The sequence below is a fragment of the Clarias gariepinus genome, chromosome 13 (genome assembly GCF_024256425.1).
Source record: "Clarias gariepinus isolate MV-2021 ecotype Netherlands chromosome 13, CGAR_prim_01v2, whole genome shotgun sequence".
Taxonomy (NCBI): domain Eukaryota; kingdom Metazoa; phylum Chordata; class Actinopteri; order Siluriformes; family Clariidae; genus Clarias; species Clarias gariepinus.
The window spans coordinates 26,937,825-26,964,549 of NC_071112.1; the positions used below are offsets into that span (position 1 = coordinate 26,937,825).

Below are 26,725 nucleotides of genomic sequence, written 5' to 3' on the forward strand. Positions count from 1 at the left end.
CTGGAGTGGGAGTGGACCTCAGGGAAATATTATTAAATCTTTGCCTTTACCTAGTAACCTTTCTTTTTGCCTATTGACAGGGATGCAGACTGCAGTGCGCAGTGGAATGGGTTTACTGGGTATGCATCCTTCTGCAACCCTCTCTCACCCTCTCTCTGGCCAGAGGATGCCTGGACTGCTGCCGCTTGACCTCCGGCCGAACCTTCTTCAGGGAGCTGGGGCTCGTTTTCCCATGCTCATGCAGCAAGGCCTGGCGCAGCAAGCCAGCAGCCTCTTGGACACCTCACTTCAAGCTCGTGCTCGAGCCCCGTTCCCTCAGATGGAACACTTTAATCGTGTAGAAAGTCCTTTTGCAAGGGCCCCCAATCCAGCAGCTCCTGCACCAGACAATATGGACAAAGCCAACAACAATAATAATAATTCAACGACTGCTTCAGACAGCGGAGGCCAACAAGAAGGTGATCAGGATTATCGCTTTCCACCGCAGGAGAAACAGAGCACAGGCCTGCTGAGGACGCCTCCTCCTGAGATGAGGACGGAACCTACGCCTGTTCGAGCTCCACTGCTGGAGAGACCTTCCAGAGGAAGCATGCACTTGGAGGGCCGAGAGGGACCCGGGAGACGGGAACCTGTCTCAAGCCCTTTCAGAGCCGAGACACGCTGGGGTGCACCGCGCGGGGACTTGGATGAGCGAGATATGAGGGGAATGTCAGCAGGACCACCGAAGAGCTTTCAGGAGGAGCGGGGGAATCCGAATTTCCAAAACCGTTTTGAGATGCGAGGAGGAGTAGCAATGGGTGGTGTAGGACCAGGCTGGAATCGGGGAGGGGGAGGAGGAGGAGGAGGAGGAGGAGGTCCCTTCAATGCCAACATGCACCAGGACTTTGATGATAGGCGTCGGCCCTGGGAAAGGCAGAAGGACCGGGATGACAGGGACTTTCGCAGAGAAATAAACGACAACCGACACAGGGACCGGGAGCGAGACCGCGAACGGGGTCGAGATAGGAATCGGGAGCGAGAGAGAGAGCGAGAAAACGATAAGGAAAGAGACAGGGAGCGCAGTGGCTGGGCGCCTCTTAATTCCCAGGCTCAACCTCTCCTCCCCCTTCCCAGACCATCTCAACCACTGCTGCCTCTACCGACACCTTTGCTAAACCTGCCTCCATCTCAGCCAGAGTCGCATCCTAAACCTCTCCTACCGCATGAACCACAGCTCGCAACAAGGCAAGCTGAACCCCATCCAGACGCAAAGCTCCCCCTGCAGCCGCAGCTCGAAAAAGACAGCACAGGTGATCAAGAAAAGGAGGCCTCCTTTAGTGACAGTGTTCACAACCTGGACTCTAAACCTGAACCTGACCCTAAACCTGCCGCCGAGTTGTCTCACCACTCTCCGTCTGCTCCCATGGCCAATCCTTCAAATGAAATGCAAGGACCCGAACTGTCCCCTTCCCCACTTACGCCTGCAGGTGACGGACAGACCGCACCGAAGGAAGAAGCCGAGACTGGAACTGAGCCAGAGCTAGTGAAAACGGACACTGAGGAAACATAATCGTCACTCAGTAGGTAAAAAGATTTTGTATAGTTGTCATCTCTGTACTTATTTCAAACGGCTTCTGCAGGACCTGCTCAGTTCTGTTGCTCAAAATAAGAAAAAAATATATCTTTCATGCCAGTTATGTACAACATAGATGGCTCACAATTTCACTGGTAGGTGATTTTAATGTTTTATTTTAATTTCGTTATTTCTTGTTTAGTTTTTTTTTTTTTTTTTTTTTTAAATGCAACCCCACTGTTTTAAAGCTAGGTTTTTAAATCCATGAAATTTGCCTGCCAAAATGTGTAGCCTAATTGTAATTTGGGGAGGGTGGGGATCTGTGACCTTCCTATGGAAGAGTTTAAAGGACACTGGCTTTTCCCCCCTAAAGGATCAAATGCAGAATGCATGAGGGGGGAAGAAGGAGAAAGTGAAAAGCAGTCAAGGCCTGTTCTGTGTTTTGTTTTCCAACCAGCGGCTGCAGAGTTTCAAATGAATTAATGCCTTGTGGTGTCCTAATGCTTGTTGTCTTTTAAGCAAATTATACGTGCAGCCTATACAGTGAGAACAGTAATGCAGTTCTAGTTGCTTAAAAAAAGAATACAAAAGATTAAAAACATGATGTACTATCCCCATCTTAAATGTCTGATTTTTCTTCATCACACCGCAGCAAATACTTCGCCTCAGCCAGAAAAGGTCACAGGAGGTGAATGGATGTTAAGAGCACTCTGTTTAGTATGAAATAAACATGCTTTGTTGGTTAAAAATGCTTTAGGACTGTATTTTCTGTAACGGAACAATGTGAACACAATGAATGGACTGAACGTGGGCAGGTAGAAGCTGTAGTGTGAAGTCCATCTGATGAACTGATGTCTTAATAAATGTCATGAGGCTTCCAGCTGCTGGCTACACACACACACACACACACACACACACACACACACACACACACACACACACACACACACACACACAACTTCAAGGCTACATGTGCACAAAAGCCTCCCTGCAAACCTAATCTTTCCACCACTGTAGCTCTATTGTTTTGTCATAAATCTTTCATAAGGTTTCAGTCAATAACATACAAAGACTTTTATAAACCATAATATTGTCTAGAGAAGCACATAAACACCACTGAACTGTGCATCATTCTACACTCACGTCTCTTCATCAAGAACAAGCTGCTAATCTGTTTTTAGGTGACTTTCTTTTGCACATTTACACACAGGAAAAATGCAACCAGCCTGTTGATCTTCCAAATACTGGAACTCTCTTATTCTCTTATGAATCAAAACTCAGCTCTGATGGACAAACCTCCATCAACCCACAAAAACATAATGAGATGAAAGAGTAAATCAGTGCCTTCATGGTTAAAGAAGGTTAAAAAAAAAAAAAGCAAACTACTGATGTGAAACACTAAACACATGTTTGTAGGATGAAGAAATAGAAATACTGTGCCTCGTCCCTTTAAATCTGTGCCAGCTTTCATCACCCAGCACAGAAATTTAAATCCACTTCTTTTATCTTTTTGTCCTCATTTAGCATGCAGTGGAACCATCAGTGTGGATTCTGCACATACCCAGACCAGACATGTCGTAAAAAAACTAAAAATAAATCAGCTGAATGCAACACAGAATTTAAGCCTGGATTTAAAAAGGTGGCCTAAAGATTGTCCTCATGTTAGGGAAGTTAAAACAGATTACAGATTAGCCCTTTTTACATACAATTCGTGAGATTCCACATTCAAGAAACTCTTCGTTTGCAAACTTACGGATAAGTGAGTAAGACCATGAATAAAAATGATGGCTCCATTTTAAAGATATAACTATCATGGTGGGTCTAGAAATAAAAAAAACAATGTTTTCTTTTGCAGTGCTGCACTTTATGCTAAAGCCATCTGATTCAAACTTGACAAGGAGGATAAATCCGTACTTGCCTGTTCTGTTCCTTCTGAACATTCTTTAGTCATGCTTTAAACGTAGGTCACTTAGGTAACCAGAGCAGGGATGGTTAATCTGCTACAAACAGGTGTGATGGAGGGTCTACTACACCACGCATCACACTCAATACGCATCAAATATGGCAGGGTTGTTTTTTCAATCAGCCACTGAATTATTTTGGCTCATTTCAATCAGCCCAAAAAATTATTGCTCTAACTATGAAATAACTTCATTACAGGATAAGGAAATGTAAAAAATTAAATCATGATAGCTGCCCGAGAGAGTGGTGGGTAGGGCATACTTACTCCCCTGTAAATCACTGAGACAAGGATGAATCATGGGAGTTGCCTAAGCACATGTATGTTAAAGGGTCTGGATAGCAAGTGTGTTAGCCTTCACCATTGACCCCAGTTTGTAATGTAATATGTCCTACTATTAGTGGGTGAGGGTCTGTCATGGTCAGGTAGTTTGTCAGGTAGCTAACTGTGGTATTTACACACTTACGGTCATGATTCGTTGTGAGTTTGACTGCACACGACCTTTGAACTGGCCATGTGGTCCTGGATCAAAATGTGATGACGTTTTCCTTTAAAAAGGGGACATGAGATGTGCACAAAGAAATGAATTTCACTTTAGCAATGAATGTTCACATCGCTGTAATAACGACAGAAAGAAATGTGCTGGGGAGAAGGGAGTTCCAGCCTTTTCTCTATAATCAGCTCTCAGCAGAACCCTGCTCTAAGCTGTTCTCAAAACCCCACATGTATAGAATAAAACCCCGGCAAGAGAAAGCGCACTCTTGTAGCTTGTTAGCCGTGTTGAGAGTTAACTTGGGAGCTAATAAAACTCTTACAGGGCAAGCTGTTAAAGCTTTGTGTGGGGCCTCTGGTGGTAGTTATTTATTTATTATTTATTATCTGGTGGTGATTATTTTTACAGTCCAGCCACTGCAACATTTATGTACTCAACCTGCTTCTTGGTTCTTCTCTGGCATCCATTTTTGTCTTCCTGAATCAAAACAGCAAGCCATGAGGTTTAATTAATCTCAATCTCTCAATGCATGCTGAGCTGCTTCAGGAAACGATCCTGTTCGAAAATGTTCACATAGCTTTTGGATGTTATTTGGAAGTGACCAGTGTGGGTGGTTGTTGTGGAACTTGTGTAGTGCAAATGTTTGTACAACCATTTAACGTCCTCTTTCATGGACAACAGTTTCAATGAACAAGCTAGCATCATGGAGATATTCTACACTGGAGGTCGTCTAAAGCTGATCGGCCTTTTATGACCAGGGCAAGACTAAGGCTCTAGAGATGGTTTTGCAGACTTTCTGGATGGAGCCCAGAACCGGGATGGGGAAAAATGCAGGAAAAAACAAGGCTAGACCACACTGAAACCAATGCAAATCTAAGCTAAATGCTGTTGGGAGGATAAACAAAATAGATTAAATGGATTTTGTCCTCATGGGGTGTTCCTTCTATTTTGTCCATGATATTCCAGATGCATGAAAAGAAAATTGTACTCTGAAAAACATTAAATGTTTTTATATAGTTTTTTAAAAACCCAATCCAGTAACGGAAATGCTAGTCCAAGCATCAGACTTAATGTCTCAAAATGCAGTGCAGCTATGGAGCCCAGTAGAGATACGTCTCTGCTACTTTGCAATCTGAGATGACGAGTTGGTGGCAGTTGATACTGGCGTTAAAGTTAAAGTTTGGGAAGCCAAGAGAGCTGCATAGATTACTGGGCTAAAGCAATACATCACTCTTTCTAGATGTTAACACTTATCAAATAAATGTAGGTCACACAATATTTTAATCTTTCATGGTATTATGACCTTCTGAGTTGATGTGCTCAGTGTGTCCACTAGAGGTCACACACACCTCTCTTCTGGTGTTGCCATGCAGATAAAGCATTGTTCCCTCTCTCTCTGTCTTTTATGATCAATAATTTATAGGACAAAGTGCTCTACGTACAAATTTACTCCTTAAACATTTACTCATTGTGTAGTTTTACTCCCTGGGAATGGACTTTTATTTACAAGTTAACATTGACAAGTAAACATTGGTGTAAAAATCTTAAATTAGGTCTTGATTTGGACACAACGAAGATCTGTGAAAGCTGTTTGGTTATTAAAAAAAAACATCCAAAACTTTAACCATTCTGTGAAGCAACATTAAATCCATTATTAAAAAAGAGATTGATGGCTTGTCTTGTGAAACTCGGTAAGCAAGTATAAAGGAGATTAGCTGGAGATGTAAAGAAAAGCTAAGGTTTAACAGGATGCTACCACCAGCGTGCTTCATTTTTGGGATCATTACCTACTAGAAAATGGTTTATGTAAATTTATGACAGAAAAAACACCCCAAGTTAGTTGCAGACTTTAACAAGATAATCTGGAGATGTTTAAGGAGTTACTGATGGTGCAGAACCACAGATGGCGATTAATGTATTTGGGCCCCCATCGACCACCGTAGAGCCACTACTGAGCAGATATTTACGTTGTGGGTTAATTCCTGGCACAGACATCTTGCTTTAAAGACTTCCTGCACTTAATTACACACTCTATAGGGATGTGAGTATTTTATATATGAAACAAGCATGACGGCAACTATACATGAATGCTCAAAATGGACCTCAGGCTTGTCTTAAACTGCTTGTCTGCCTGGGATTATCCCAGAATCTTTCCTGTTGTGGCTTTGCTATTTTAAATGCAGCTCCAGTTTAAGACCCTGGCCAACCATGTGATCAAGTGTTTTATTGCTACCTTTGGCTCTGGTGTGTTTACACCCAACGGTTCAGCATCAAAAGGAAAAAAATTATATGCTTTCAGTTCTTGAGTTGTGTAGAGGCAGGGATAAAATCAGTCCTGGGAAGAGAGAAGCGAGACCATTAGCAAGGAAACTTTTTTTGCACTAGATATTTTAATATATACTGTGTATATTTAATTTTTATTTTGATCAAATCCTTCATGTGTATGAGAGAAAGCTATATATACACATTATTACATATGCATACAATGGGGCAAAAAAGTATTGTCAGCCACCAATTGTGTAAGTTCTCCCACAAGACTGAAAAGATGAGAGAGGCCTGTAATTTTCATCATAGGTATACCTCAACTATGAGAGACAAAATAATAAGAAAAAAAATCCAGAAAAACACATTGTAGGATTTGTAATTAATCAATTGGTAAATTTCTCAGAAAAAATGAGTATTTAGTCACCTACAAACAAGCAAGATTTCTGGCTCTCACAGACCTGTAACTTCTTCTTTAAGAGGCATCTGTATGAACTCGTTATTAGTATAAGAGACACCTGTCCACAACCTCAAACAGTCAGACTCTAAACTCCACTATGGCCAAGACCAAAGAGCTGTCAAAGGACACCAGAAACAAAATTGTAGACCTGCACCAGGCTGGGAAAACAAAATCTGCATTAGGTAAGCATTAGCTTGGGGTGAAGAAATCAACTGTGGGAGCAATTATATGGAAATGGGAGACATACAAGACCACTGATAATCTCCCTCGATCTGGGGCTCCACGCAAGATCTCACCCTGTGGGGTCAAAATGATCACAAGCACTGTGAGCAAAAATCCCAGAACCACACTCTGACCTGTAGAGAACTGGGACCAAAGTAACAAAGGCTACCATCAGTAGCACACTGCGCCGCTAGGGACTCAAATCCTGCAGTGCCAGACGTGTCACCCTGCTTAAGCCAGTGTCCAGGCCTGTCTGAAGTTTGCTAGAGAGCATTTGGACGATCAAGAAGAGGATTGGTCATCCGGAGATCGCTGGTTCGAACCCCGGGTGATGCTGTTTTCCTCTCACAGCCGGAGGCACAGAGAGAGCTGATTGGCCGAGCTCTCTCAGGGGGGAGGGATGAGAGGTACTTGTGCTCCCACATTAGTCACAGCGCTACAGCCAATCAGGGGCGTCTGTAAGCTCGCGCACACGGAAGGAGCGGCTAGCGCTTTCCTCCGAGTGTGTTACTCCGCCCCTAACGGTGCGTGAGCGAGCAGTTCGAAAAGATGCGGTCGGCTCGCGTCACGTGGTTCGGAGGAAACACGGGATAGCTTTCGTCCTCCCGACTGAGTGGTTGTAGTAGCCTTGATGTGTGTGGGAGCCTCCTAGTGACGGGGAGTAATTGGCCACTACTAAATTAGGGAGAAAATCGGGGAAAAAAGAATTGGACAGGACTAAATTTATAAAAAAAAAAAAAAAGAAGAGGATTGGGAGAATGTCATATGGTCAAATGAAACGACAATAGAACTTCATGTTTGGAGGAGAAAGAATGCTGAGTCGTATCCTAAAGAACACCATACCTACTGTGAAGCATGGGAGTGGAAACATCATGCTTTGGGGCGGTTTTTCTGCAAAGGGACCAGGACGACTGATCCCTGTAAAGGAAAGAATGAATGAGATTTTGAGTGAAAACCTTCCATTAGCAAGGGCATTGAAGATGAAACGTGGCTGGGTTTTTCAGCATGATGGACCGTTGGACCTCTGTTATTGCCAGCAAAGGGTCGTATTGAGATAAAATTTTGTTATTGACCAAATACTTATTTTTCACCATAAATTGCAAATAAATTCTTTAAAAATCCTACAATGTGATTTTCTGGATTTTTTGTCTCTCATAGTTGAACTATACCTATGATGAAAATTACAGGCCTCTCTCATCTTTTTAAATGGGAGAACTTGCACAATTGGTGGCTGACTAAATACTTCTTAGCCCCACTGTATGTACATATATAAATATTTTATTCAGAATACAACATAGATGACATATCAAATGTTTAAACTAAGAAAATGTATCATTTTTAGGGAAACATAAGTTGATTTTACATTTCATGGCATCAACACATCTCAAAAATGTTGGGACAAGGCCATGTTTACCACTGTGTGGAATTCCCTCTTCTTTTTATAACAGTCAAACATCTGGGGACTGAGGAGACAAGTTTCTCAAGATTAGGAATAGGAATGTTGTCCTATTCTTGTCTAATACAGTCTTCTAGTTGTTCAAATGTCTTAGGTCTTTTTTGTCGCATCTTCCTCTTTATGATGCACCAAATGTTTTCTATGGGTGAAAGATCTGGACTACAGGCTAGCCATTTCAGTACCAGGATCCTTTTCCTACGCAGGCATGATGTTGTAATTGATGCGGGATGTGGTTTGGCATTGTCATGTTCGAAAATGCAAGATCTTCCCTGAAAGAGAGGCGACGTCTGGATGGGAACATATGTTGTTCTAGAACTTGGATGTACCTTTCAGCATTGATGGTCCCTTTCCAGATGTGTAAGCTGCCCATGCCACACGCAGTCATGCAACCCCATACCATCAGAGATGCAGGCTTCTGAACTGAGCGCTGATAACAACTTGGGGGTATCCTTGTTTTCTTTAGTCCGGATGACATGGTTTCCCAAAAAAGAACTTTAAGTTTTGATTCATCTGACCACAGAACAGTTTTCCACTTTGCCACAGTCCATTTTAAATGAGCCTTGGCCCAGAGAAAACGCCTGAGCTTCTGGATCATGGTTAGATATGGCTTCTTTTTTTGACCTATGGAGTTTTAGCCGGCAACGGCGAATGGCACGGTGGATTGTGTTTACCGACAATGTTTTCTGGAAGTATTGCTGAGCTCATGTTGTAATTTCCATTACAGTAGCATTCCTGTATGTGATGCAGTGCCGTCTAAGGGCCCGAAGATCACGGGCATCCAGTCTTTCGGCCTTGACCCTTACGCACAGAGATTGTTCCAGATTCTCTGAATCTTTGGATGATATTATGCACTGTGGATGATAACTTCAAACTCTTTGCAATTTTTCTCTGAGAAACTCCTTTCTGGTATTGCGCCAATATTTTTCGCCACAGCATTGGGGGAACGAGTGATCCACTGCCCATCTTGAGTTCTGAGAGACATTGCCACTCTAAAAGGCTCTTTTTATACCCAATTATGTTGCTAGTTAACCTAATAAGTTCCTAATTCTTGTCCAAACTTCCTAATGTCCATTTAACTTTTTCGCCTTCTTCGTCCCAACTTTTTTGGAATGTGTGGCTCTCATGAAATGCAAAATGAGCCAATATTTGGCATGACATTTCAAAATGTATCACTTTCAACATTTGATATGTTATCTACATTCTATTCTGAATAAAATATTGAAATTTGAAAATTCCACTTCATTGCATTCTGTTTTTATTCATAATTTGTACAGTGTCCCAACTTTTTTGGTATCGGGATTGTATATACATTAATGTGTACGCACACAAAAAATGACACGCATGCCCTACCCACCCTGACACACCCATCACTCTGGAATAGGGTCAGTCTGACCACCTTTTTTTTTCACAATGCCCCACATTCCATGCTTTATACTCCCTAGCAAATTGAATGGTTTTCTTAAGTCTATGCAACTGTTTAGTCCCAATCCCTTGTTGTGTGCATGGAAATGCTCTTAATTTCACTATTAAACATAGCCGTAAGTTCTCCTGTTTTTTTATGATTTGTTTTTACCAAATGTTAAATATATATATATATATATATATATATATATACACGCACACATATTCCCCATGACATGATCAGAATAATCTAGCATTAGTTTAACACTTTTCGCATAATTATTTTAAATCTGTTTAGTCTGTCACTCAGCCATGCCCAAGTCTAATCTTTATGACCTGCTGCTAATGTTGGCCTTTCATTCATTCCCATTTGATTTTATAGTCATCCGTCTCTTTGTCTGATTTGCTCCGGGGAAGGGTGATGGAGGGCAGGAAGCTGCTCTGTGGGAGGTCAGGGGTCAGCTGGACAGGGGCTTCAGTATGACACCAGAGTGACTTTAACAAGCAAAATGCATTTCGCTTAGAGCTCGGACACATCACAGCAGGGACACGAGTCTAATTAATTAAATAAATGAATAAAAAAACACTGAATATTTTATAGCTGTCACAGATTGAAGAAAAGAGACAAAGCCGGTTTTCAACTCCTGGCAGACTGATTCAAATACTCTAGTGACTGAAGGGGTAAACATCCCGCTCGTCTTGGCTATTTCACTTCGGCTTTTTATTTGTTTTATTTATATGTGTGTACATATATATATATATATATACTTGCAACTTCATTATAATGCAAAAAAATTGACAGAAATCTGGATTTCTGACCTGTTATCTTTGTCATTTCCATTTCGTCCAATTTTGTTTGGTTTGACACAGACATAAAACTTAAAGCTTGCTTAAACAAAAAAAACAACTTGGTACAAAGTTCTGCCATGCTAAAATTAAAGCTCTTATGTCACAATTAACATTTTTAAAAAAGCTTCTATTTATTTGTTGGTTTTTTAATAGGAATTATTTATTTTTCACTGAGACAGACTATTAATGTTTGACTTAGCTCAATAACAATTGAATATTTTGGTTCCCAAACGACTGTGTCCGAGTGTGTTTCTTCTTCTCTTTTTATGGGAGCTTTTATTCTGCAGTTTCATTACCAAAACATCATCATTACTTTGCCTTTTTTTTAACCTTAAATTAGTCTATTTGTTCACAAACACGTTGTTTACAAATTCAACACTCGTGTGTTAGGTACCCAAGTGCACAAGCTGGCGATGAAGATTTTCCTTTAGCAGTCTGTTTAGACCTCTTCACACTCCACTTGAACGTTCCCTCAGGTCTTTACACCTGGTTTTAAGCCGTGACTCACCTCAGAGCTCTGTCGTTCTCTCACATGTACGCCGCCTTTGCCCTGAGGCTCAACCTCATTTCCTGCTTGTTTTCTAACAGTAAAATTTCTTCATTAAGTATATAGCATGTCCCAGACATGCTGGACACACACCCACACACACACCCACACACAATGTCTAAAATAGAGCCACAAAGAGATGTTTGTTCTGGTGTGACCCCAAGAAATGTGTGCAATTACACAGTGTATCGATTGATGCCTTTTTTTAAACAACACGGTAAAGAATTTTCAATGAATGACATTTTTGTTTCTTTGTTGCTTTGCTGTCAGTAAAATAAGGAGAGAGTTATTCTAACCACCCTAGACATGATTATATCCTGGAGTGTTTTTATCTTTTAATATATATATAATATAGAACTTGGAAAACTATGGAAAAACATCTTTACAGCTAGACCTCTGATTATAACACACACCGATACTGGAGACTCCTTCCAGACATGTTGAATAATTGTCTCCTTTTCAGCAGTTACACGTTTTTAATCTGTTTATATGGATTATTATAAATTCAAATGTGAAAACGTGTGCTGGCTGTAGATCCCCAAAAAGGTTTGCTCTGTGTTAAGGAGCTCAGAGCAAAATCTAAGGTTATCTGTGACATTTAGCAGCGTTTGAGTCGTCTCCTCCCCTGTGGCTGCTCCAATCTGCTCAGCCAGTTTGCTGCATCAATATCCCCCCACTTACCGGATTTAATTATTCACCATCATGTTTATTAATGACTGTGGACATCTGTAGTCCCTCACCTCCTCCATAACCCGGCCACCATGAGCATATGAGCTCGAGATTAAAGTCTGAAGTGTGAACATTTGACAAGACTTTGCTTCTTGATGCAGTTGCTGATGCATGAAAAATAAAGCGAGCTCTGATCAAGACAGAGAAGCAAGACAGGAAGTGGCATCCGGCCTCAGGGGATAAACACCCTGGCCCGGAACACACTCTCTGGTCACTATATGATGGATGACGCTGATGCAAAATCAATCGTGCAGCTATTGCAGTTTCTTATTAATTTAAATGTTTATATTTTATTTATACGCCCACAGTAACGTTTACTCCTCGCTTTTCAGCACGATTTTCAAGTCATCATTTAGTTGAAGCACAAATCCCAAATGGCTACCTCTGCATTTTTTGATTGTTCCTTATATTTTACATTTTAGCAATTACATTATATTCATACTACCTAATGCTTAGTAGGGGTAGATACGGGCTAAAAATAGATGTAGTGCCTATGAGGTATTAACACACAGGAGCAATTTGGGGCACTTTATCTCATTTTCCTGCATGTAAGGGAGCTAACCGGGCACTACATTTTGTTTGTCCTGCATGTAGTGAATCCTACATGGCACTGCATTTCACCTTTTCCAGATATAGGAAAGCCTATAGGACACTGCACCTCATTTTGTTGATTGTAGGCAAGACCTCAGATGAGTATGTCTCCTTTTTGTGATAATCTGGTAGATCTTGTTTTTGCAAGTATACATTTATTAATACAACCAGATCTGTCTTTTTATGAATCAGTAAGTACCAAATGCCTCTATTTCCTCAGATGGAAAATGTACCTTAAGATCCTTCTGCCAAACTACTCTTTGAGTGTGAATTGGTGTCTGATACAAAAAAAGTCTGGTGTATATTGTGAAAATGAAAAATCCTTTCCTGATTCTTTTGCCTTTGAGTCCTTGACTGGTGATTCATATAAGGAATTTGCCATTATGCAGTACATTGTCTCTGTTTCCTAGGAGAGAAATAAAAAAGAGAACAGGAGCGTATCAGGGGAGTGATGAGCCAGCATGATAATCGTAGCCGGCCGTCTCTCCTGCTCTCCACTCATTTTCCCTGCATCTGGGATTTATGAGTAACCGTGGATCCACGCTTTAGATTTTTCCTTTCCTCGGTTCGTCCTAACGATCAGGAGCAGCTCATGCATGATGAACATGACTGGTGTTTCTCCAGCCTCCCCTCCACACCTTTATTTCACACATTTACACACACAGGCAGGGAGCCTTCCCCGGACAGCAGTGGTGAAAATGAGAAACATAGCCTGGCACACAGCCACGAGGGCTCTGTCCCAGGTGTGCAGTCCTGCTGAAAATCAGAGAGCTTCGTCTGAGACTTTTGGGAACGTTGAGTGTGATGGTGACAGAACATGAGCGAATCTCAGGGCTGTGCTAAGCACGATGGATCTGTGCGAGATGGTGACGCCAGACCACCCGGCGGTGATTGGCTGTGTGTGGGAGAGGTGCGAGGGTGGTCTGGGTCTCACCCGGAGTCTTGGAGTGACACTATCTCCCAGCACTGTTTACATGTTAAAGCTTTGCCTCATCTCTGAGCAATGCCCTGCTCGCTCTCTCTCTCTCTCTCTCTTTTTTTCTTTGTCTCTTTCACTCAGGGGTGAGGAATGTGTGCAGTCTATATACACACACATTATACTGTATACACACATATATGCCTTAAAAGTAAACACTCAGTGGCTCTCAAACTATCTGCTGAATCGGTAGTTTGTGTGTGTATAAGAAGTCAGGTTACTTATAATGGATGTCTAAAGGGAAGTTGTTGAGTTCCAGTAGTCCATAATTTCTTCAATAAGTTCAGTGTGTAGAAGTAAATAACACGAGATCCTGATGGCCTTAAATGTTTTTCTCCAATTTATTTCCAATGCTTTCTGTTAGATTCATAGTTTAACACTGAGACGTGTAAAGATATGATACATGGAAAAGAGTCAGTTCTATTTGACGCTAGAAATAACTGAAATGCAATTTCATAACCTGATTCTAATCCCCATGTTGCACCTGGTATTCATTTAGAAAATAAACCTCGGTGTGTGTTATTACCTTAATTACATCTCTTTACCTGGAGGGTGTATACACCAGCATGGCGGCCTGTAAAGCGAGTCCCAGGAGCGGCGCTGGATAATAGGTGTGACATACGTATGTGAAGTCCTGGATTTCAGAGAAGTTATTAAAACTACTGGAAAGGAATTCCGAAGTAGGTTTGAGAAGGTTTTTGATCATGTTTTAAGAGGTGTTCTGTAGGTTAGAAACAGCAGTAACGGCAGATGTAGCAGCATTAATGACTCCAGTTTGTGACATGATGCTGTGGATAGGTTTGCCTTTTTTTAACATAGAAATTATGAAGTTATAATGAAGTGTACAACCCTTTATTCCATACTCCAAGTTTAAGATTCAACCTTGTGGTATAAGCTAGTTAGCTTTGTAGCTCGCCCTAGGCATAAATAAAACACCATGGATGGTTCAGAAACAATTTAGAAGGAATTATTAAGGAGACAAAGTGTTGTTTAAGATAAGAATCTTATCAGATGTGTTGTCTTGTGGAAAGTGCTTCCTTGACTAGACTTGAATGTGGGTTTTGGCAGGCACTTGCTCTCTCCTCAGTACTGATCTACTTTCACCAACGCTGGTGACCGACAGATTGTGTAATGAACGACTGTAGAACACCTAGGGCGTGAAGCGGTACACAGAGTGACAGTGCTGTTCCCCTCTATTAGTGGTGGGAATCATTTTAGTGACTCTGTTCGTTATATCTCGTTCATCAAAATAAAAAAATCTTTTTTGAGTCATTTAGTTCATTTTATTCTTTTGATCGGAGATCAAATAAAATGTTGCTATTTCAATAAAAAAGACGTCCACATACACAAATTTTGGCTATACTTCCAGTAATGAAAATATTACAATGCAGCTACAGTAAAGACATATTATAATAAACAGAATGAGTAGCTCACCTCTCATATCTTCTAGTCTGAGTCGTTTGTTCTTTTGAATCTATTCCACCGCATAGCATCTATGGGATTCACGTGACAAAAGAACGAACGACTCGGAGTAAAAGAGCCATTGAGAAAGAATCGCTTAATTCTGTTTTCGTACATAACCTACGGAGGTTTGCGATGATTTGCGCATGCGCACCCAGTAGAAAATTAACAAAGTAGTCTCTCCAAGGTTTTTCTGTGTCACGTTAAATATTCGTTGAAAAAAAAATGAATTGTTCATGAAAGACCCATCACTACTCTTTACTATGACCACTCATGCAATGCCTCTTGTTCAATCAGATTGCTCTGGCAGAACTAACTGTTATATAATAAGATCTAAAATATTTGTAATCAACTAATAATATCATAACTAACAGTATTCTTAGGAAATGACACAATATAAAATCTCACCATACACTACAGATTTTCCACAATGTATCTCACAGTACTGTTGACTTTTTTTTTTTTTTTTTAGATTTCTGTTAATCACAGTGTGCTAGTTGTAGTTTTACAACAGCTTTTTCTCTTTCTATGGTAACAGCTCAATCACAGGGACATTAATGTGGTGAACTTTTCCTTAGGGATAGTTTTGTTTAATGCTTATGGAAGGAGTCTATGGTGATGCCCTTTAATTTTAACAATTTTCAGAACAATTTTCTTCTTAATGTAAATCTTCTTATAATCATAACTAAATAAAGAAATATAAAGGAGAGACTGGTGCGGGAACTGCTGCTATATAGCTGCTATAATATTAGTGAGAACAGAAATATGCACGAAAAAATTTGAGTTGCCATGGAGACGTTGGTGACAGTCATTGAGAGACATGTAACACACACTCTAGTTCTTTTTGCGGCTTTTTAATTATACTTTCATTGTATTCCTAGCACTATTTCATGATTATTAATGCATTAATAGGTTTGGATTAATAAGAGATGTTTAAAATTGTCATTCTTTAGCAGCCCCAGAACTCACACATGGAGCAGTAACTAACCCTCTGTGCTGTTAAACACAGTAATAGACCCTGACTCGTTCCTTTTTGTGGCTCGCCAGTGAATGCGAAACGGGATCATGTTGCAGCAGGTGCTACTCGGGCGTTACTTTAATCATTCTGACCTCAAACAAATAACGCTGTTGACACAGCAACGGCTAAACGACTCAGCGTCTCAAAAGCATGCTGGCTTCAAACGTGAGAAAATGCAATTGTTCATTTATAAAGGAGCACAAAGAGAGTCACACGGTGAAGAAACGAAGCAGCAGATCTCATGAAACCTGAAACCATCATACAACACGTCTTACACACCGTGAAGTTCAGTCTAAACATTTACACACACCCTCAGGGCAGAAGGAAGGAGATAAAGAAATGCTGAGTTGAGAGCATTGTGTATGGGGTTGTGTTTCACAGACGTATCTTTATCATCATCATTAATAATATGATGGCGATTGACTGTAAATATTCACCTCTTCTTTGTCATCTATTGTCCTTGTATTTGTACATCCCTTTTAAAACTCAATTGTTTTAAACTCAACCTTGTTCACTTTTTCAGCTCAGGCCTGAAGCCCAAAAGTGTCAAGCATCACAAAACCTCTTTTCCAATAGTTATAACATAAAAAATCTCTGTTTAGTACAAATTTTATGTATTTATCTTGTCTACATTTTTATGTACAAAATTATTCACTATTTCCAAACATAAAAATATCCAACTAAATAACATTAAAAAAGAATATTTGCATGCCTGTAATAAAAAGCAATATATTGCTTTTTATTACAGGCATCCAGGAACAAGTGGGACAAATTTACCTATGGCATGTGCTCCCCCCCTCCCCACTGGCTCCTTCTACTTGTACTGCCATCGATTTTTTTTTTCTTTCTTTTTTTTTGTAAACGACATTGGCATTGTGTGAGGCTTGAGTACATGCTTCCTTTAATTAATCATGAGCGTTGGAAAATATGTCAGGAGAAAGTTTTATTAGAGCTAATTCACTTCTGTTCATGTTCATTAGCTTCCATTACTATAGCGGCACGGTGTGGGGAAGTAGAAGAAGTAGTGTGAAATTAGAAGGCTCTTATTTTACATTTCTCGTGCACACACACACAGCCAGTTCTCCCCAGCCATTTGTACTGTATCACAATAAATTAGCAGGCCAATTACAGGAGTTGAGGAAGCATTGCGTTTTGGTGGTGATGGTAATGGATTGTGTGGCCATGGTGTACACCATCACATCCTCCTCCTGTCACATGACCCAATTGCCATGACGACCCTATTTTCATGCCTATTAGTGCATATTAAATGTCAGTGTTAGTAGCACATTCCACACACAGTGATGCTTGTTAGAGCAGCACATTATTACTATTATTATTATTTTTAACGATTGTTAATCAGTGAGTGTGCACCGAAGCTATGTGCTAAGTGCTTGACACGTGTCCAGTACATGTCCTGCGAGTCTTGTCATGCGTGTGTCGTTTCAAGATCAGGGACGAAGTAGGCAGGACGTCATTCAAAGTCCATTGCACATAATTGGATACGGGTGCAATGAGCGCCCACGGAGCTGCCAGACAGGCCAACGCTTTACACACAAAAGAGCCTGCAGGGTGAATATCTCACCCCAACACACACACACACACATACACACATCATCACTCATCAAGTGTAAGGATTATTCCTATAGTCAGCAGTGCTAGCTGTCCTTTCCTAGAAGGTTAGTTTTGTTGTGTGTGGTCACTAACAAGCTGTGCACATTTACCTTAGGGAATAAATTTCAATTTACCCATTTGGAAAAGTGCATTATGGGTATTTTGTATCCTTTACCATGCAAGAGAACACCTTTTCTAAAATGGCTACTTCATGGAAAATACCTGCTATGTAGTGGTCAGGGTACAGTTTATAGGTTTATTTCACTTTAATAAATCTATATTAAATAATAAACTAGGTATGTCTCTTCCACTTGATCCTCCTTTATTAGCACGCCATGATTATGAACATACATTTTTATTGTTCAGATGCCTAGTCTAACAGTAGCCAAGACACACCATCGTTATCACCCTAATGATAATGTGTTCCCTGTTGAGTCCGGTTCCTTCCTACTGCCATCTCCGGCAGTTTTTCCTTTCCACCACAGCTTGTTTATCATGGACTGTTTAATCATTTTGATTCATACATATTTTATCACACTTTTCGTACTAATTTTTCTAATTTTATTTTGGATTCTATAAAGCTGCTTTGCAACAGTGACCATTGTTAAAAGCACTATAAAATATGAATTGAACTGAATTGAACTGAAATTTAATTAATTAGCGTGATCCAGGTATCAGGTTTAAGTTAACTTGTGGGATAAATTCTTCTCTCCATTAGCATGTCTAGTTTAACATTTTGTGTGCGTTACAGTATTTGTAGCTATCCCCTTTGCTGTTTGCTGTTCTTTCATTTGTGGATTTTATGTGGATCTTTAGGTGTCTGCTTGGGTCAATGTCGATTCTGTAGACGAGCGAATCAAGATAAAAAAAAAAAAAAGTAAACAAACAAGTTTTGGAATTTGTGCATTTCATTGGCATTTCACGTGCACTAGAACCTCGCGATTCGATCAGCCAGCATTTTTAAACACCTGTGACATTACATCCACTAAAGCTCCTAAACTGCAAAGCCCATTTCCTCACTGACCAACATTCCTGAACCCCTCATGACCCCAGTCCAGTGACCCAAATGGCCATGTTGGATGTAGTTTTTTTTCTGCTGGGACTGATGAAATGAAAAGTGATTACAGTTTTTAATCATCACAGATAAATTAAAGTGTAACTCTTGAATTACTTTAGCTGTGGTAGCAACTTAGCTTAGTACAGATTTTGTGGCTAAATTTCTGCCTGCAGGTTTAACACATAAACCTGACACAGACGCCCATGAGAATTGGATTTAAATGAATTGAACATCTCACTTTTGAGTTCAGGGGTATAGACGATGAGTGAGTATCACATCTGTGTAAAATACTGTATGTGTATAAATATCACACTCTCACTTTCACACGCTTCTTGTCCTTACTTGGCTTTTCTGTAGTCATGCACTAATGAGCGCTGAGGCTGCTTCAGTCCGATTGGATGATGGAGCTGTCAATCACATGTGGGCGGAGTCAGGGCCGTGCAGCGCGTGGTAGAGGCGGTGTGTGCGGCGGACTCGCGCGCTGTGTTTAATCCTGCTGGGAGAAATGAGAGAAAGTTCACGCGCTTTAAGGGAATATTACTGAAGTCAGACAAACAGCAGGAGAATAAAGAGAGGAATAAAGAGGAGAGAACAATCTGTTGTTATTCTTCTGCGTTTGGGCTCGGTGAGTAAATGATGAGTTTTGTTTTGTTGTCTGGATAGATTTTAAAATTAAAACCACAGTGAAACTGAAATGTTTTTGGACGCGTGCTGAAGTTGTTGTTGTTGCTTTTTCTGGAATAAACAGGTATTATAATAAAGTGTTTGTAAACAGCACCGCGTGCTTTGCTTTGGGCGTTTGACTGTCGTGCTTTGTTACCTTTGCGCGCGCGTGTGTGTATGTGTCCGCACGAACACACAAGCTCGCGCATCCACGCGTGCGTGTGAGTCCGCGCGGGTGCGCGTGCGTTCGTTCCTTTAAAAACTTTCTTTAAACTCCCCCCCCCCCTTCCCAAAACACAGGCTCCAATAACGTTTCTGTTTTACTGATCCGATTTATTACATTGATTGAGTAAATAATTTATTCGCCTCTTTTAATCAGATTTCTTCCAAAAAACAATCTTTGGTGGAGAATGTTTTGATACTATTATTATTATTATTATTATTACTGTAGGATGTACAGTATTTATTGTAAAATTTTATGCAATGAAATCATTACTTCATGGGGATATCTGTTTATCAGAATATGCTACCCATCATACCCCCATCAAGTCAAGTCAACTTTATTGTCAATACACCATGCAAACAGAATTACATTATCAAGTAATAATTTCAGTTCATGATCAACAGAATATATTGAAACAGTTCCCAAGCGTGTCGAAAAAAATGATGGGTAGAATGGATTGGAAGAACACTGGAAAGAAAACAAACAATAGTTTCTGACTTTATGATATCAGAATTTGGTTCCTCACTCTCCAAATCCGGGTTTCTACAAGCATCTGACTCGAAATCCCACCTGATTATCTCAAGTTTGACTTTTCACCTCACATTCCTGACAGTTTTAATCCTGATTGATGTCAGAACTTTGAATTTAAACCATGTCATAATTTTGACATTTACAAATCTGACTTTTTGACATTATATCTCAAGTGTGACTTGTTTGACTTATCGCAGAATTCTGACTTGAGCTTGAGAATTATGAGATACTGAGACAGAAACGTATGATAAATTGTCTACGCATTCCTGCTGCCAAAATAAAGTAACAATACAGTATGTCGGAAAGAGGATTCTGTACTTGTTCGGATGTGGAAGATTTGTGTGCTTTTGACTAGATTGTCTACCTTGTTTGTAGAAGTTGAGATCTGTTGTGTTTTTAAAATTTTCTAAACTAGCTGAAAAATTCTGGAATTGCTTTGCCTTCCAATACCATTTATTGCTAATTTAACTCATGCTGTGTTTGACAGCGAAGTTGAACAAATCAGTCTTTTTAACTCATCAGTCCGGAACACTCGGTGATACTTTGTATGCGTGTACAAGGTCACTGGGGTGGAGAAATGTGAGCGGTGTTAAATATCGTCTCCACCAGGCAGGGATAAGACTAATCCCCCTCGTCCTGTCCCTCCGGCTTGCAGTGTTGCAGTAGTCCTTAAGCGGAGCCATGTGATGTTTGGAAGCTTCTCTAATGGCAGGGTGCGGTATCAGGTTCAGCATTTGCACAACCATAACACAAAGACCCCTGGAAGTGTACGGTAGTGCAGGAGACAGAACAAACACACGGCGGCTGCAGGAACGAGGCCCAGACATGCCATTAGAGATCCGTCATGGGAACAAAAACACCACTCACTTAATGACAGCGCTGGTTATTTATTACTGAAGGAAATGGTGTTTGTACTGCTTATCTGCAGAATCAGCGTTATTTGTTTATTATTTCTTGACGCGGCAGTTGAACTTATTCAAATCCACTTCAAGCAAATTTAGACCAGAGGACGTGGCCTCAGACCTCAGCGCTAAACCCTTTCCTTTTTTTTTAGGATGCTATTTTAAAAATATGAAGTGTCCTTACAGTGCTATTTCTGCACATTTGAGTTCTAAACACACTTTCTGAAAACACAGACTGCAGAAGCTGCACTATTTTTAGTGCAAATCTCTTACACCACAGTGCTTTGGAGTTCTGCGTTCTGATTGGTTTAGAGAGATGGCGTTGATTATTTTTTTGTAACAGCAGCTCATACAGTAGGGCAACTTCAAATAAAAGATCTGTATGAATACGCATGTCATATGAACGAATACCTTAAGGTTTCTATAACAACAGCTCTTTAACAGGGCATATGTAAAAAAAAAAAAACGTCACTTAGTTTGTGAAGAAAAGTTTTTCTGTAATGGAAGGAGTCTCCAGTCTCAGACGTATAGGTCTTTATGACAAAGGAGTTTGTGCTTTTTATGGAGTTTGTGCTGTGATTGTTTTTTTTTTTCTTCTTATTGACATTGACGAGTGAATGAACAGTGAGGTCGGTGAGGGCGTGACTGTTTATAGCTGCTATAACACATTTACAACCTGTTTTAGATCCTCCACAACATTTTAAATAACTCCAAAGTTCATAATACATATAAAATAATATAATGTTCATTATACAGATAAACAGTTCACTGTGATGCAGAAATATAAGCGTGGTTCTTATGTTTATTTCAGTTATAATTAGTTTCAGATGATGAGAATAGGCTCTTGGGCTGCTGCTGTTGTTATATTAATCGGATTTATTTCACCGTAACGTATCCCTTTTTTCTCCATAATGAGGGGATCCTGCGGTCTAGGGGGACGTGTGAATACAAACCATACAAGGGTAAAAAAAACGCCCCCTGGGGTATAGCAGAGCCATTGATTTATCACTATTTTTCCTTTTTAAAATTCAAAATCTAGTTCTCTTCCTTCTTCTTGTCTTTTAAACCCTTTTTCTGTCCACGTCTTAACTTTCTCTTTTAAAAACTGCAACAGTTCTCTGCTTTTTTTTTTTTTTTTTTTTTAGTTGTGAGGCTGCAACATTCCTTTTGTTTTTTTTTTAAGGGTAAGACTATATTTATCTGTGGCTGCATGTAGACTACTGTGTGTGTGTGTGTGTGTGTGTGTGTGTATGTGAGTGAGAGAAAGAAGCAGCTATATAAAGCAGGTGACTGGTGTGGAAAAAGCTTCACCGTCCAGCAGCAAGAAGACGAGCAAATGACCGGTGTGGGAGACTTCCTCTTCCTGTAGACCCAGATTTCCCTACCGCACGTCTGGCGAATGCCCAGATAACCAAGAGTGTGTGGATTAGAGTTATACACGTCACAGAGCAGGGGAGGTCATGTAGTGGAGACTGACAATACAGTAACAGTGTCTGTAGAAGGAGTGTGTGTACAGTACATAGGATGATGCATTACAGTATTTAATTAATAAAAAGTTAATACATGTTAATATTAATGTATCGGAGCAAGTTATTTTTTGTTATAACAACTATAAACACTCTTTCCCACACCAGCCTCTGTTTTACCCCTTTCTCCACTGTTAGTAAGACAAAAAAAAAGCCCCCAGCTTGTCGTCTTACAGAGAAATTGCTAACCAGCATAAACTCGTCGGTATTAAAGACTTGGTGGGGGAAAGTTCCATTTATAATGAATAAGGATTCTCTTTTTTTAATTTTTTGCGTTTCAGCTGTACAAACCTCGGTGAACGAGCTGTTGCTATGGCAACCATGAGGTATTAGAATACGCTCATTAATACCGTGTCATGTGTTAGACTGGAGGTTTGACCCTTTTCTAGTAAATTAAGATGGAAAGACTGCTCAGGGAGTTTCTGCTCCCCCTCACATGCTAATGTTACCTGCTAATTGACCATTCAAAATGGAAAGAGAGCGAGAGAATCAGCTGAAAGTGAGCAGATGGAAGCATGTGGTTTGTCCATGTTAGGGTCGTCACCTCTTCAAACGGCGACAAATTGAAAGCCACGAAAAGATTAATGCCAAGATTCAACTTTAATCTGTCCTTTCCCGTCACGTTTCTGCCTTGTATCAAGATTAAATAAGATTAAACACCAGCGAGAGACATGGAGATGTGTAAGCAGAGGACCGTCTCTGAGCCCAGCGCCCAGCTTGGGAGGGAAATGATTTATTTTTTTTGTTCATCATAATGATGTATTAGTTTTGAATCCTGGTGTTGTATCAGTGAGTCTATTCAAGAGCTCAAGTGTGTTGTTCAGTTTTATACTGCAGGAGTCAGAACATGTCTGAACACACCGCATCAAACACACTGCTCATTTCCAACACTCTTTTCACTGAACGTATGTCGCGCTGAACAATTATGCGAGGCATGTGAACACTTTTTGACAAAAACATCGCTCTTACGATTATTAGCTATTCTTAATTCTTAGCTAGCAAGGCTTGATGTGTCGATTATCTTTATATCTCTCAGTAATGCAGGTAAAATATAGCTTCCAGGAGTTCCAGTGATGAGGAGGTTGTTTGTCTTCGCTGTAGATTTGAGCATCACAGAGATACACGGGAGCGTTTTTCCGTTCTCACTAACAAGACAGGCCTTATCCTCCATGTTTAAGTCAACATTTTTTTTATTGTTCATTTGCTTTGACCAAAAAAAAAAGGTTCTGTATGTTTTTCAGTGTAAAACATGGAGGTGTCAGTGCTGCGTAGTTTATTACTTTCTACTGTTAATAGAGGTTTAAACACACTGTGGTCACTGGGTGCAACGTGTGTAAATGACGTGTATAAAGAAACACTTGTATGTTCAGTCGTCTGAATAATCGCTAGTCAAGGGCGTGATTGATGTTGAGTCCAGCTGTCCCTCACACACACACACACCACTCACGTTCTCTGTTTAATCAGAAGTGCACACACAGCTGTGACTGAGATCCTGATCCACACTGGTGACCCTCTGAGAAAGCTCTTTTCTGTTTCTTACTGACTGTGCGATCATCATGTCCAAGTTCTTCTTTAACTCCAAAAACGCAACGTAAAACCAACGTCACTTGCATCTCAGGTCCAGCAAAGACGTCGCTCACGCCTAAGGTCCTTAGAGACGCCGCTTGTGCCTCGGATCCAGCAGAGCTCGTTAAAAACGATGAGCGCTAATTAAACCAGCAGAAATCTCCGGACACTCCACATCACAGATCATGAGAAGCAGCAGGCGTCACAGACAATACGCTAAAAATAACCCTAACCTGATAATTAGATGCTTTGACCTCCTTGAGAGATCTCCACACTCTGAGGACGTGTGCTGGACGGGTTTGTGGTTTACAGCGAGGGATTATGATCGCATCAGGACAGACGGAATGGAATGAGAAATGCGAGTATAAATATAAGGAATAAACAGTCGAATGAGTAAATGTTGAAAATAGTGATTTAACTTTTTGAAATGTCTCTTTTATATAAATATTGAGTTGACTCACATATGAATGTTTTTTTTTTTGAGGAATTAAATTTTCCAGGAAAAAATAATAGGTAATAAAAATAATAATTGAAATGCAGATAAAAATAGATGCAAACATTATACCATTCACACACACACACACACACACACTGCTGATGGAAGAGAGGCGTGGGAATATCGATAATATAAAAACCTGATTGTTTGAAATAATGAAAGTGACTGAGCTGTAAAATTCTCACAGTGAACTGCTCTGGAAAATTCCACTCCCGTGCGAACGTCTCATGGGGGAGACCCAACAAAAGGCCTGTAGTGTGTGAAGCATGGTGGGACAGCGCTGACCCGTGACCGCTAACCCTTTAACGCGAGCACACACTCGAGGCCGGACCACATGAGAAACTGCTGGAGGAAACATTTCACTGAAAACAGCGTTAAGTCTGTCAGGGAAACGCCAGCCGTGGAAACGTTAGTGTCTTCGTTCACGTCAATATCACCTGTGACAGATTAGCATAAAGCTTCTCCAGTGACGAACCAGGAATAGCCATAAACCAGGATTAGACAACCATCGGTGGGAGTGCTGCCTTATTATAGGACATCCTGATTAAATAAATAAAACGCACTACAGGGTAAAATCTATAATTAATTGACATTAAAGCTATTATGATCATACAGGAGCATCAGATAGCTACCACAGCGTTACATTTAACTTTAAAGTAATACAATGTTTGCTATTTTAGTCTTTAATTCTTTTTTTTCCTGTTTATAGTTACGTTTAATGTTGTGGAACGTCCAAGCCACATGTTAGTTCCAGTTAGATTGGCTCACTAATGTATAGAGTAGATCAGACCACAGATATCTTATATATATATTCCTCAAACGGCCAGGAATGGACTGCACATTCCAATGTCTGTAGGGAGTCTTTTAGGATATTGCTGAGATCCTCCTTGATCTGTGCCTTCAGGTCGTTTAGCGTGAGGCTTTGTCCTGTACACCTCCTCTTTGTCTAGCCCCAAAGGAAAAAAAAACATGGAGTGAGATCTGGACCTCTTGGAGGTCATTCATGAGTCTGCGTTGTCCCAGCCAACGTCTTAGGAAATGCTGGTCTAACCAGTGGTGCTCCAGTGTTGCTGCAAGTTCTATAGTCATTTTCACCCACCCTGTAGAGAAGATCAGACCACTGATCACTTTGATATGGAGTAGATTGGACCGCAAACATCCTATATAGTGTAGATCAAATCATAGATATATATTAGATTTAACTGGAGATATCTTATTTATAGTAGGTCAGACCATTTGCCTATTATTGTTGGTATCCATTCATCCCTTGTTGCTCGACTGAGCCGGTAAAGCATACAGGTGAGGATGCAGACATGTTAACACACCTGTGTAGGTGGAGCAGTGTGGAATACAGTGGTGTAATGTTTCACAGCGATTCACCACCTACATTTACTGGACACCCGATCAGGTGTGATTTAGTAAAAGCCTGGTTTAATGTTAATCACCGACACAACCAGATGCATCCAGTTCTGGGCTCATTCAGGGTCAAAGCAGGTTTAAATGCCCCCTCTGATTGACTGTTTATTCTTATATCAAAGAAAGCTACAGCTTATTAGATTAAAAACAAAAGGCTGATGCAGGAACGCCAGTCCAGATCTGCTCTAACAGACAGGAACAGAACGTAGATATAAACAATAAAGAGTATGACCTCATCGTTTAGATGTTAATTGTAGCATAAAGAGAATAAAAGGCCTGAGGGATGTGCTGTTATTTGAAAAGCACCTTTAGTGAGGGAACAGTGACTTTGCCGTATCACTACACCTTCCTGTTGGTTTTAATTGTAAACGTTTCCATCGTTAAGGTTCTCATTCAGGGCTGATTTTTTTTTTTTTTAACTTGAGCTCATTCTCCATGTTGGCGTCATCGTGCTCTGGACTAACGGGCGCTTTTCCTGCCGTCGCTGTGCTGACTCCAGTCGCTCCAAACTTGAAATTCCGCTGGTTTGTGTTGAGGCTCAGCATTCGTGTCAGAACCCGCAGTGGAAAAACACTTTATTATGGTTATTAAGCTTCTGTGGCTATTGTCTGGATTCTGGCAGAGTTTAGAGCTTTGGTTTTCAGACTCCATTGTTAAAATGTTTGCTGTATTATTATCGTTGGCGGTATGCCTGCCGATTGGCCTCGGGCTCTCAGTGGGGCATGTGAGCCTGCGTGTCTTTTTAATATTGCACTCC

At 40.5% G+C, this 26,725-nt stretch overlaps 2 protein-coding genes across 5 annotated transcripts in view; both read left to right on the plus strand.

Moving 5' to 3' along the window:
* The window catches only part of scaf8 (SR-related CTD-associated factor 8), a 28,272-nt gene extending 25,969 nt beyond the window's left edge, over positions 1 to 2,303 (plus strand). Inside the window, exon 20 of the mRNA XM_053509895.1 lies at positions 81 to 2,303. Within this exon, the coding sequence (XP_053365870.1) occupies positions 81 to 1,549 (1,469 nt within the window). The 3' untranslated portion in view covers positions 1,550 to 2,303. The remainder of the gene's footprint in view (positions 1 to 80) is intronic.
* Positions 1,504 to 26,725, plus strand: part of tiam2a (TIAM Rac1 associated GEF 2a) — a 75,874-nt gene continuing 50,652 nt past the window's right edge. For 3 of the 4 annotated variants that reach the window (XM_053509890.1, XM_053509893.1, XM_053509894.1), the window contains exon 1: positions 19,125 to 19,270. The gene's annotated coding sequence lies outside the window, so the exon portion shown is untranslated. Of the gene's footprint in view, positions 1,564 to 19,124; positions 19,271 to 26,725 lie in introns of those variants that run through there. The other variant, XM_053509891.1, reaches the window with a different exon arrangement.